General features: G+C 36.1%; 1 protein-coding gene across 5 annotated transcripts in view; it reads left to right on the top strand.

Annotated features, from left to right (window-relative positions):
- MPP7 (MAGUK p55 scaffold protein 7) overlaps positions 1–14,126 on the top strand; it is a 246,332-nt gene that overhangs the window by 141,014 nt on the left and 91,192 nt on the right. For 4 of the 5 annotated variants that reach the window (XM_053922894.2, XM_024560596.4, XM_053922896.2 and 1 more), the window contains 2 exons: positions 2,489–2,566; positions 5,155–5,235. The exons of the other annotated variant lie outside the window; for it this stretch is intronic. In XM_053922894.2, the coding sequence (XP_053778869.1) occupies positions 2,489–2,566; positions 5,155–5,235 (159 nt within the window). The remainder of the gene's footprint in view (positions 1–2,488; positions 2,567–5,154; positions 5,236–14,126) is intronic. 5 annotated transcript variants of the gene reach the window in all.

The raw sequence follows: 14,126 nt of genomic DNA on the forward strand, positions 1-14,126 counted from the left end.
TTGGAAACAGTGAACAGTTCAAACTTACTTAGAATAATTTTTACTTTCCTGTCAATGTCATTTTTAAAATTATGTACTGAAGTAAAATACATCAGAACATAGGGTTATCAGAATTTGGGATTCTAGAATATTTAAAAAATTCTCAGTATAGTACAAAGTCCAGAGGTGGGCAGAATAGGGGTGGATTCTTGGACAAAGATCTAGAGAAGATGATGTAGAAAGAGGAGCTGTTTTATAAAAAACAGCTCAGGCCCTGGCCAGGTGGCTCATTTGGTCCATCCGTGCATCAAAAGGTTGTAGGTTCAATCCCGGGTCAGGGCAGAGAACTAGGTTGCAGGTTTCATTCCTGCTTGAGGCGCCTGTGGGAGGCAACCAATTGATATTGGTGTCTCACATCGGTGTTTCTCTCCCTCTCTATTTCCCTTCCTCTCTCTTAAAAAAATCGATAAAACATATCCTCAGATGAGGATTTAAAAAATAAAAATAAAAAATAAAAGACACTCAGAAGAAGCAAATTAAGTGGGGAAATAATTTAAGGTATGTGATTTTATTTTGTAATTGTAGTAGCAATAGAAATTAATGTAGAAAAATGAGAAACCATAGGAACAAAAAACGAAGGGAGAGAGGTGATGAGGAATCATCATTAATCCCGTCATCATTGAAAACAGCCATTACTGTGTGTTGCATATCTGTCCAGCCTCCTTTCTGTGTCCTACACGCAGGTCATACTCATTCAGCAGTGAGTGAGGTCAGTGGAGAACACAGATGATTCTGAGAGGCAGGCAAGCAGGGTGATAAAGAGCTCTGATGTTGAGCCAAACGGCCTGAGTTTTAAATCCCAGCTCTGCCATTTACTGTTTGTGGGGCCACAGCAACTTATTTCTGTCCTGTCTACCTGTTTATCTGTGAAATGGGATGCTGGCGCTGTCTACCATTAATGTTCTTGAAGGTTAAGTTATTGGGATATTGTACTCATTGAAGACTATATTACTAATAGTGATGCTAACTATTATGCAGGCAATACAGGCACGTGGTATCTAACACATATAAGCCTCTATGTTTATTATTGAAGGAAAGTAGACATTTAATCAAATAGTTGCAATAAAGTTGGAAGCGTTTATGAGAAGGTAAGCTCAGTGATAGTATATGTTGAGATAATTCTTGATAATTAAACAAAATTAATTTAGCTCTTAGGATGGTTCATTTTAAATTATTCTGTAATAGTTTTTCAAATCAAAATCTTACTTTTTATGAGTCTGTATTCTTGAAAATGTGTTTATTACTCAGATGTAATAAGTGTTTAACAGTTCCAAGATATTAAGTAAAAGTGTCACCCTGATTATTCTGGTAATATCGTAAGTGTCAAAATTATTTTGCTGATGCTTTGCATTATGTACCGGGTTGCCAAAAAAGTAATAAAATCCTCTCTGAGCAAGAGCATCAGGGAATTCAAAATAAAATCTATCTTCCAGACTTTCTATGAGGGAGTTTGGTTAGCTTTGACTATATTTAAAGAGTGTATCACTTGATACCTGTTAGAAACAAAAAATTTGTGAAGTGCAACTGTTTTTCATATAGTGGGGGGCAGTTTGGTCAACTATAAATAAGAGGCTAAAGTAAGTTTTCAGGTATAAAATTTTTTTAAGTGCAGCTATGTGGGAGCTGAAATAGATTAAACAATGGCTGACGGCTTTGAATGTGTCAAAGCACCTTTCATTTCTTAACCCTAATACTAGAATCTTAAAGGAACTCTGTTGGCCTTATAATGCGTTAAAATAAGTTCTTGCCTTTGTGTTTCATGATGATGGGAAATTAAGTTCCAAATTATTTTTTTATTTATTAACATAATTTTCCTTGTTTTCCAATATGGAAAATTATTTAAGCTAGCTAGTTATGAGAAATATTTCAAGTTATGAGAAATCCCTTTGTTTCTTAGAAATTTGAATTTTGAGGGTGAAGTTGGCAATTTGGAAAAAAATAATAATAATACTAAGTAGAAGCACAGTGTGTTCCTGGAGTGCTGGACTCAGACCCACACCGCACCGGCTGCTGCGCTCGGCGGTGATTGCAAACCCAACTGTCGGGATGCGGCTGCAGGTTTACTGCTTTGCTTTAATCATAATTTATGTCTTTAGCAGGAATTTAAACTACAACCAATACTTGAAGTATTGAAGCAATATGCTTAAGAAACTAAAGGTTTTATTATGCTGTTTGTTGGGACCAAAAAAAAAAAAAAAACCAACTCAAAGGTGTAGTTTCAATGTGGGTTTTATTTGATCATGATTTTTTTTTCTGTTTGACTTCATGTTATAAACACTGGACCATAGTCATAGATGAATTATGCATATATATTTGTCATCTATAGGTTTATAGAAACACAATTTTTATTTAGGATATTCAATGATTGGTTTCCGTTTCCAGTAATAAAAATAAATATCTCAGATTCTTTGCTGGCAGTTGAACTTATATTCATTTGCTTTTCTTCCAGATTCACGAAAAACTACACTACTATGAGAAGCAGAATCCTGTGCCCATCCTCCATGGCGCAGCTGCCCTGGCTGACGATGTAAGTGTGCCTTTCTGAGATCACCGGGGCAGGTCTTCCACCGGCCAGCAGGGCCTCAGCAGAACTTACCCTAGTGCAGACAGAGGCGCGCGATACTATGAGTGAAAACCTGAAGAAGTTGCAAATGTTTCCAAAAGTCCTGTCATCACGGAGTTTACACTGATATTATGCTGATTTTCACTCTCCTGTTATAAAAATTTTGCATGTAGATACCCTCTTGTTCTGCCTTGGCAACTACGTAATAGAAATTTTAGTCTAATTCTCTGGGGGAGAGAGAAGCTGTCAGCTATTAGAGCACGCAGAAAGTCACAGACAAGAGGAATGCTTTGGAGAAACAAAGACAAATGAGATAGCTCTATTGCTGACAGTACTAAAAAAATGACAGGCACTAGTATAGGAATGAGGCATATAAAATACATAAAAAGACAGGATTGTTTTTAAAATGGATTATAAAGCATAGTAATGATTTATGGGTATTAGACCTTTCCAAATTACCTTCATGACCAAAAAATAAATTTTAGAAGCAGTTGGCATTGATGGAGTAGTTAATTTCCTGTAGCTATAATTTTATTTTCAATCTGGGGTAGGGAACCAACTTGCTGTTTCTTACTGTTAACTTTCGGACTCGGATGAATTGAGAGCACACCTGGGTAAACTATAAGGGACACCAAGCTAGACGAGAAATATGTTTCGTGTGAAGGTTGGTTTTAGTGATCTCCTGGAGGTAATTTGTTGCTTTTTATGTTTTAACTTTGTTATGTTAAAAACCAGTTTTATTTTAGTTTAGTAAAATATCAGGGCCATAAGTATCGAAAAAATTGGCCATTATCAGAGGTTGCTTTTCTTTGATATATTTTATATTCTAATTTGGAAATTAAAGCATGTGTAATAAGTCTCCAAGTTGTGGTCTATTTGTTTAGTCCCCAAACATTTTTACTCCCATTTTTCTCTACAGAAATTACAAATTACAAGGATGTTTCAGTATATGTATTTTATGAAGATATTTACCTCTGAATTACAGAACCAAACATTTAAAGGGAAGGTGAATAAAAATGTACATATAGTTCTACAAAAAGCTTCAGTTGCCACTTGAAAAAGTTAAATTAAAAAAATTTAGAGTTGAAGCTTTGGGGAAATATTTGTTTGTAAACCAATATAATTGAGGTCCAATTATATTATGATAATATTGTTTTTAAAAAAAATTAACAACTAATATGTAAATATGGTAAAACAGTATTTTGTAATTCATCAGACTAATATACTGAAATGTTAAAAAATATCATGACCAACAAGTGCGAAGAGCCATTTGCATCATTTTGTAAGTTAATTCTGTAAAAATGTTACCTTCAAAAAATTACAGCACTTTTTGAAATGTAATCAAGGAATATACCAATTTTATCAGATTTTAATTTTCTGTGTACAATTTCTATTTCTTTTTTTTGTTTAGAAAAAAGTCCTTTTCCAGAGATACAATTATTTTTATAGTGTAGTAGAAACAATAGGAACAAATTTCATGTAATGTTTTAAGAATGTTTTTTAAATGAAAATATATGTACATACTTTGAATTCTGTATTACACATTTCGTAATTCTAATCTTTTTTCTATTTGTCTTGCTTTTCTTCCTATGAAAGTTATATGATCCTTCCTATAGCCTAAAATTGAAATTGTGATAGGAGGGTCTCTTAATGAAGAACACGAGGCAGGTTCAAAGCTCTAGTCCTCGCTTTAGCTAGAAACCAGCAAATGGGGATTTTTAAAAAAATTTATTTATTGACTTTACAGAGAGAGAAAAGGTGGAGAGACAGAGACAGAGACAGACAGACAGGCATCTGTTTTCCACCTCTTTACGCATTCATTGGTTGATTCATGTATGTGCCCTGACCAGGGATCGAACGTACAACCTTGGCGCATCAGTGTGATGCTCCAAGCAACCGAACTACTCGGCCAGGGCCCAAATGGGAATTCTTGATCATTTCAGTAGAGTACACTCATTTTTGATATTGGAGTAGTTGTCAACCTATTATAAGTCATTTTATAGTTAACCTGGTTTATATTTAACAGACTTCTTAGTCTGTGTAGGTAAACATAATGAAAGGTTTGGACCTTTGCCCTGTTAGAGGCATTCTAGTTCTTTTTACCTAAGTCCTAAACAGCAAACTACTGTGGGTTTTTGGAAACCCTGTGGATTTCACCACCTCATTCAGAGCTTTTTCTTTCTTTCTTCCTTTTTTTATTTTTTCTTTTTTTTAAATAGTGTCAAAGTTTAATCCAGTCCTTTTCACAAGTAGTCCTTTGTCTGCATGCAAAAGGCCATTTGGTAGATGAAGTGCTGGGGTTCGCCCTCATTGCAATAAATCAGGTGATATGGCTGATGTGATTCCTTGGGCTGTGCTTAGCCAAGAGGCTGGGCTGGGATCTGGACTACCAAGGGCCTAAAAAGAAGAGCAATGATTGATCGTCTGTTTTCTTGCATGCTGACTTGTTTTTAATCACTGGACAGTCGCAAGGTAGATTTTTAGTGGTCACACATGGAACTACATAACGCTCTTATTAAATGTTCTTGATGTCAATGTGATTTCTCTTGCAGCTGGCTGAAGAGCTTCAGAACAAGCCATTAAATAGTGAGATCAGAGAGCTGTTGAAACTACTGTCAAAACCCAATGTGAAGGTGAGGACATGCAATAAATATCTTCCAAAAAGGCCACTTTCTGAAACTTCAGAGGAATTTTTTTTTTGAGCTTCAATTTTCAGGGATATTTATTTTCAATAAGTGCATAGTATTTTAATAGCCTAAATCTTACTAAGGAAAAGAGTCGAGCTTTTGATGATAATCTTGTGACAAATTATAAAATACTTTAATTGGGAAACTGAATTTAAATTGGCAGATATATGTGGCTTCAAGGTTATTTTGTTTTTAAATGAAGTTATGAGTAGAGAATGCAGAACCTAGTAGTGATTTGGTTTATGTTCATTTTACTTGGCTCATTAATGGTATTCCAATATATTTGACAACTGTATCTGTTTTTCTGTAAGATCATTTTGACATTTCTCTTCTTCTTCCCGCTTCCCCTGCCTATCTCTTGTCCCTTTACCAATCCATGGTTTAGTATACCCTACCATTTTCCGGAGCAGAGCAGTTTCCTAGTGTGAACACCACCAAAATACTGGTAGATGGGTTTTAATTCCCCTTGCCATTTTTCTCCCATTTTATCACTTAGTATTTCTCCTTTGAATGTAATTAGTCAACAGAAGGTATTTTGAAATTTTTCTGTTAATGCTAAGGTCTTAAGTGTACTAAATCCTAAAAACCTATACATTTTGGATTTGACTTTACTGCATTTATATGTAAAATATTGTTCATGAGTCAAAATTACATATAGATTACATAATTATGTGATGATTTCTGATAAGCATATATAGACTATTGGATGAAAATTTCTGCCTTGATGCAAAAACTGGTTTCTAACTTTTTTGAAAAATCTCTACTGGAAGTGTGCTATATATGCCTTAAATTAATATTCAAAAAAAGAGAAACACAGTATTAAGTAAAAGATAAGTGAAGACATGTACGGATTATAGTTTCTAATCCCTGAAGATAAGTATAAGTACATGCATATATTATATATTGCTATAAAGGGTAAATGGACCATGATTACTAATAAGACAGTAATTCATTTGTAATGGTACAGAAAACATGGGTTAAATTTTAGTTCTAAAAAAATAAGGAGGGATTGAGCAAAAAGGAAAAAGGATTCATGGATAACAGAGTGGTGATCGTGGTTGGGAGGGGGATATAAGAGGCCTAATTGGTAATGGAAAAAATACAATAAAAAATTAATAAAACAAAAAAGAAGAAAGATCTTCCTAGAGCAGAATAGTTGCTTGATATTAAAGGTAAAGTGTGTGGAAAGGTTAAGAGCTCAGCGAAGGAGACTCATAGACCGAAAATGCCCATATAATTTCTTCATTTGGTCTTAGACTGCACTCAAGAAGTTAATATTAACCGTAGCATGGTAAGGTTAGCTATGAGAAGCCTGTTACACTTCTTATTGAGAAGTATTATCTTGGCTTCAGCATTAGAAATTTCTGACCAAAACCAAACCAAACATGATTTTGGTTTTCTATTCAAGGGTGTTTGAAATGAAATAGCTAATAATCAATGGATTATACTGAGTGGAAACTGGTATTTGGCTAGAGAGGGAGGTATGATTTTAGATGGTATTATGCTCTATCATTGGATAAAACTTTATAACTAAATACTTAAACTTTATTGTGGCAGAAATATTTTAGATGAATGATTTTATTTCTTTTTCATATTTATATAGCAATGTGACTAACGAGTGGCTTAGAAGTCAGCGTGAAATAATTTGTAGAAAGTGGGTAGGGTTCTAGGCATGTGATGTTGCTGCGTTTCTCTGGTTAGCCAGTCTTGGGAAGAAAACAACTCTCTTCCCTTTTTGAGTAACATTTAACATTATTTCCCTTGAAACCATTTCTATTAATCATTATCAGTTTGAATGTCAGTATTATAGGTATTACTTTAAGAAGGGTAGCTCCAAAACAAGTTTTAGACTATTTTAGAAAACGATCAACAACTCCTTTTTGTCCTGGGAATAAACGAAAATATTTGGTTTTTTTTCTTTAGAGCAGAAGGAAGGTACAATAGAATATGACATGTATACATGAATTGTTAGTTGAACTAGCTGTTAAACTATGAACAATGAATTTTGGGGTAGTAATTTGAATATTATCATTTTTTAGTAGATAAAGGAAGTAATTATTTACTTTTAAAGATTATTGTTTCACTTTAAATATTCTCTTCACAATACTGAAAAGAAACATGAGATGCACCTCCAAAGTAGTAATGACTTTTTAAACCAAAACAGATATATGCAACCAACTATGTAGCCACATGGGAAAGTAATACATGTATCCCACAGGTCGGCCAGTACTTTTTGAAAAATTTTGTCACTTTCTCTGCTAATTTGTGTCATTGGAGTCAGATCTTCATTCATTGATTCCTGTATATTTATTTGATAGGCCCTATAGGTACAACTTATAGAAGGTGTATGTGTTAATGAAGATGATAGGAGAAATGTTGGGTAAAAAGAGGGAGCACGTGGAAATAATGCGGCACACAGCAAAGTGGTGGAAGGAAGCTTCCCAGAGGGTGTGGCCTATAAATTGAAACCTGAAGGTTGAGTGTGAGGTAGCTGGAGGAGGAAGATGAGAGAGAAAGGAGCTGGGGGTGGGAGGGGGAAAATAAATGTTTTAAATAAGGTGCATAGTATGTGAAATTTCGTAAAGAAAATATCTTGTCAAGTTTGAGGATGTAAGATAAGTTCAGTTTGGCTGAGCAGTGCTTTGTCTGTGAAAGAGGAAGGGCAAAAGTTGAGAGCTAGGCAGCAGAGCCTGTGATGGGGGGTGGGGACATGCATCCGGGTTTGCCCAGGATGGTCCCGGTGTACGCCTCTAGTCCCAGCATTATTATTAATAGTCCCCTTTCAATTTCTGTTGTTTCTTTAGGTGATCAATTATGTGGCCACCCTAACTGTGAGCTTTTTTAAGAGTCTGAATTTTATCCTAAGGTCAGTGGAAAGTCATTGAAAGCATTTAAATAGGCCAGTGACATCATCACTCTGTATGGAGTGAGCGAATGGTTACCTGGGGTGGAGCAGTGGTGGTAAGGTGGGAGGAGTGGGGGACTGAGTGGAGGGAGGCCAGTTGGGAGCTTTCAGAACTAATTCAGGTGAAACATAACTGTGGCCTTGATGACTGAGGGATGGGTGAAAGGAAGTGGGGGATAGGTAGAACTGGATATGACTTCAATACATGGTATTGGGGCAGGTGGTTAATCACTGGGTAAAAGCAAGGAACTCCCCTACTAGAATGAATTCCAAATAGATTGAAGATGTAAGTGTAAAAAATGGAGCAATAATAATGGGATAGAGAAGAAGCGTTCACAACCTTGGGTACACACACACACACGAAAAGTTAAAGTTAAAAAATTTCATCAGTGAGGTTAGAAAGTACATTTATATAAACAATTGATGATACTTGTCTTAGGAAGCTGATAGTTAATTATTATAATTTTACCTTTTAGGAAGCACTTTGATACTTTTGAAAATGCACAGAAAAAATTATTTGATAATACATAATTGCATTTTTAATTCAAACTGTAGAGCAGTAGCAGCCCCTGTCCTCACTGCTGTGTTACTGAAGATGAGCATTCCTTTCGATGCTTAGTGACTTTTTGCTTTTGTCTGTGGACTTACCGTTTGTTCACGTGCCTTTACTTATGACCAGTCTTAATTGGCTACATTACCTTTCATTCCTTTTTGTGTATATAAATATAACATTTACATTTTCCCAATTTAAATAGGATAATAGAACGTACTATTTACTGTTTCTTTGTTTTGTTTTGTGGACTTTTAACATTTGGATATTTTGGACTTCTCTTTGGGTTAACATTACTCAATAATGTCTGTAAAATCCAGTCTTATTGTTCAAATCTTGAAGTCCAAGAAAAATTAAAGTCTAAACGGAACAATAAATGATGAGCAAAGGAAGATGGTACTGAGTAGCAACTGGCCCAAATAGACACAATGGAATGTTGGTGGCATTTAGGGACGTGGATGGAGGGATACTGATTTTTACAAAGACTTTGTTTCTGGAGAGGCGAAGGGAGCCGTTAACATGTACGAACTATGCCTAGGCATCAAATTGTCACATTAAAGGTAGGTCAAGCTCCATGAGACACCATTCAGTGGCTTATTTTTGATAAAACAGTGAAGGGATATCATCTATAGAATAGGGTATAATCATTCAGGAAGTCGGGAGAAATTTCCTGGACTTGTAAAAAGCAATAAAATAAGAAGATTTGTTGAAATTTTTTTCGCTTTCCAAAACACTGACTTGTAAGAAATTACTCATTGCCTGAGCATGCAGAATGGATGAGATTTCATTAAAACACGCTAAAGGGAAAAATTAAGCTTCCTTCTAGAGGAATAAATCAATGTTACTCACTTTATGAGTTAGATACTTAATTCTGTGGACCTGACAGACACTTAGAACAGGGGGTTGACTTCAGGGGGTCCAAGGCAATGAGAGGTTGTGAGCCTGATGAGTTACAAGGCCTGGCGTTCAATTTCCTGCAGGTTTGTCTGAGGGACAGGTAAACCCATTAGTGGTGATTGGTAGTTATGGCGCATGGAAACACAATTTTCGTTTAAGTATTGCCTTTTGAAAGGAAAATCTGTATATTGAAGAATAAGGTTACCACAGTTAAAACAGGAAAAAGGACCTCAAGGTTACTTTTAGTTGTCCAAAATAGAAATGTCACTAACCAGAAATAGTTGTAAAACAAAGCTACTAAAAATTAGAAACTTGATATCTATAAATCTTAAAAGTATATTTTGGAATCCAGACATGGAAATCAATAAGCTAAGGAAGCTAAGGAAGAAAAGAACATAGCTGTTGTTCTTATTATTGCCTAACTGTATAACAATCACTTTATTTTAAAATATGTTCATTAGCTATCTCTAATATTTTTCCTGTGTATGTGTAGAGTAGTTATCACAGAGACCCAAATGGTGGGCATTGCTGGTGTTCTTCATGCCTCGTATGGACACAGAGTCCTGTCAGCTGTCATTCTTCCTGTCTGAAGGCTTCTAACAACATGTTTTTCTTGGATACATATCTGCTGGTGATGAATTTCTTCAGCTTTTGTATGTCTAAAAAGTCTTCAATATCCCTTCATTTCTTAAAGGTTATTTTTTTAACTAGATACAGAATTTTAGGTTAACAGTATTTTTCTTTGAGTATTTTAAAGGTGTTGCTCCATTATCTTGTGACTTACATTGTTTCTGATGAGAAATGTTGTCATTTTAATCTTGTTTTCTTTTATGTATAATGTGCTCTTTTCCTTTGGGTGACTTTAAAATTTTCTCTTTCTCATTTGTTTTTAAGCAATTTGGTATTATTCTTTTATGCTTCTTGTGGTTAGATACATTGAGCTTCTGGAACATGTGGCTTTTTTTTCTTAACGAGTTTGGAATATTTTCTGCAATATATTTTCAGATTATTTTTTAGCATCCTTCCTTTCTTTGGAGATGCCAATTATGTGTATATGTTAGTCACGGAAATTGTCCTGTAGGCCAATAATAATCTTTTCACAACTTTTTCACTATGTTTTATCCTTGTGTTTCATTTTGGGTAGTTATTTTTGGGGTCTGGGAACACTCAACAGTTTTTTATAGAAATTAATGGTAATTGTTTTTAATGCTGATTAGGCTTATAAAATTTTCATAGGAATGCCCTGCTTTGGGATATCAGGGGACACCTATTTTGGTGTTGGGTAATAATTTGTTGGGAGAAGGGACTAACCTATGTGCTGTTAGATGTTTAGACCTATCCCTGGCCTCTATGCACGAGATGTCAGTAGCATCCCCCAAATTGTGACAAATCGAAAGTACAGTGGTATTTCAGTACTTGTTAATTTGTTCTGGAACTCAAGAGGAATGCTGAAACTGACAAGTACTGAGCCAACAACGAGTGCCGAAACACTTTTTTTCTCGGTAAAATGCTATGAGTACAGGGTTTGACAAGTTCTGAAGCCTACGCTTACGGAGATTTGACTGTATCTCTAAATACTGCCAAATGACCCCAGGAAAAATGTCCTCACATAAGAACCACTGCAATAGCCAGAGGGGAGTGGAGAGGGGACAGTGGGGAGAGGGGTCCACAGGAGCTACTATAAAGGACACAAGGACAAAATCAAGGGGGAGGGTGGAGGTGTGGGAGGGAGGTGGGATTGGCTGGGGTGGGGTGGAGAGATGGGGAGAAAATGCAGACAATTGTAACTGAATAAAAATTTTTAAAAAATTAAAGAAAAGAACCACTGCTTTAATCCTTTTGGTAGCTTTATCATATGCAAGCCTTGGCTAAGTACGTGGCTAAGGATTTGGGCAGAACCTTTTGCAGATCTTCAGAGCTCTGTGTCTGTGCAGTTCTCTCCCCTCCCAAACTCTTTCCTGGGAACTTTTAACTGTTAACCTCCCTGGATTCCCAGCTGTGTTTTCTCAACTCAGGGAGACCACTGAGTTCTGCCTAGGTTTCTTCTCCCAACACATCCCGGAAACTCTCTCCAGGGGCATTGCTAGGGCTCTTATCTGTTTCCTGTCTCTCAGTGATCACTCCTTCATGGGATATCCATTGTCTTTGAAAGCCACTGCTGCATTATCCTTTCTTATGGAAAGTTTTCTCGAGTGGGTCACTGTTAACTTCGACTTGGCCTACATCCTCATTCTTGTGTGATAATTTGCTAGATACATAATTCTGGGCTGGCTGTTATTTTTTTTCTAAGCACTTGCAAAGTATTTTAACAATCTTCTAGTTTTCATGGCTTCTGCTGATCAGTCAGCTGTCAATCAATTTTTTTTCCTTTCTGATGATTTTTTCTCTCTCTGATGTTTTGAAGATCTTCTCTTTGTCTTTGGCATTATGCTTTTTCACCATGTTGTATCTCAGCATTGGTTTCTTTTTATTTTTCCTGCTTCCTAAACGGTTTATTGGGCTTCCTGAATATTCAGACTCTGCCTCACATCAGTCTTCAAATATTTGCAGTCATTATCTCTGGATATGTCATTATCTTGCGCTATTAATTCTTTCCCTTGGAAACTCTGATTGGATACAAAAAGCTCCACCCATAAAGGAAAAAATATTAATTAGGCTGACTAAAATTAGCATCCTTATTAGTGTTCATCAAAAAACACTAATAAGAAAGTGACAGTGCCAGCTACCAAATGGGAAAATGTATTTGTATCACACGTACCCAACAAAGGCTTGCATCCAGTATATTATAAAGAATTCTTACAATTAATAAGAAAAATATGGAATAAAAAATGTGTAAGCATTGCGAATCAGCATCTCACAAAAGAAGATACTCACATACCCAATAAACATAAGGAAAGGTTTTCATTATCATTAGCTGTAAGAAAAATGAAATTTTAACCACAAGAAGATACCCCTGCGCATTCAGAATGGCCAAATTGAAACTAATAACATAAATTATGGGAATCATGTGATACATCTAGACCTTGCATAACCTGTTCTTAGGATTATAATTGGAAAAACTTTTTACTTACTAATGTTGACTATACTTATAACCGGTGGCCTAGAGATTTCACTTTTTAATATACATAACCAAATTACACATACCAATATGTGTGTGTATCTGAAAAGACATGAAATGCTAACAGTGGCATTATTTATGACAGTCAGGGACTGAAAACCATCTAAATGCCTGTCCATAATGGGCGTAATGGAGAAGGAGGGCACTGTGGAAGTATTCATGTGCTGTAATGCTCTACAGCAATGAAAAGTGAATGACTGCTGCTACCAGTAGCAGTGTGGTGAATCTCAGCAACTTAGTATCAGGGGAAAAATGAATATGCACCTATAATTCCATAACTATGTATGCAGTATTTAAATAGAGGCAGAACTACCACCTTCAGGGGGACAGAGGTCAGGGTAATTAGGAAGGAGCATAAGTGGGGGGCTCCTGGGGCTCAGTTATACTGTATTTCCTGTCTCGGGGGATGTTTACATGGGACTATTCATTATTGAAAATTTCTGGTGTATGCTTATAAATTGTGTACTTTACTGTGTATATGTTATAGTCAATAAAAAAGCTTAATTAAAAAAGACTCTATTTCTTTGCTATCTTAGCACTTCTATTTCAGTAGCTAGCAAATATTAAACATATGCATATATGGTTATAAATTGTGAACATGTATGCAGGCAAAGAAGGTGCTATAAAATCAAGCTTCTGTGGGGGATGTGCTTTTAATTGGGTGTTTTGGCCAGGTCTCTCTGAGAAAGAGTTATTTAAACCATGTGAGAAGGGTATAAGGTAAGGTTGGGGAGGAATGTAAGACTAGGGAATGCTTAAGAGTTTGGTCTTTATTCCAAGATCAGTGGGTAGCTTTAGAAGAGATATTAGCAGGCTCATATGTAATTTGATCTGTTTTAAAATAATTACTTAGCCCTGACTAAGTAATGCGGCTGTGTGGCTGAGTGGATCGAGCGCTGGCATGAGAACCAAAACATAGCTGGTTCAATTCCCGAGCAGGGCACATGCCCACAGTGCATGCTGGGTCCCAATCGCCTGGTCGATGTATCTCTCACACATGGTGTTTCTCTCCCTCTCTTTCTCCCTCCCTTCCCTGTCTCTCTAAAAGTAAATAAAATGTTAAAATAGTTGCTTTGGTTACACTGTGAGTCATGGATTTGAAAATGAGCCAAAGGTGAATGAAGTTGGACTATTCAGAGGGTATCGCAATGCTCCAGGTAAAAAAGTGATCAGTGATCAAGCTCAGGAGTCTGCTGAATTTTTATGGAAAAAGTACCTGTTGTTTCTACTCACTCTTGCTGTGGGAGCAGGACAGTGGCTGTCGATGACACATGAATGAATGAGCGTGGCTGTGTTCCAACAAGCTTCATTTACAGAAGCAGGCAGCACAGTTTGCCAACCTTTGGTCTAGAGAGAAGATAACAAAT

Source organism: Desmodus rotundus, chromosome 4 (genome assembly GCF_022682495.2).
Source record: "Desmodus rotundus isolate HL8 chromosome 4, HLdesRot8A.1, whole genome shotgun sequence".
Lineage (NCBI taxonomy): Eukaryota > Metazoa > Chordata > Mammalia > Chiroptera > Phyllostomidae > Desmodus > Desmodus rotundus.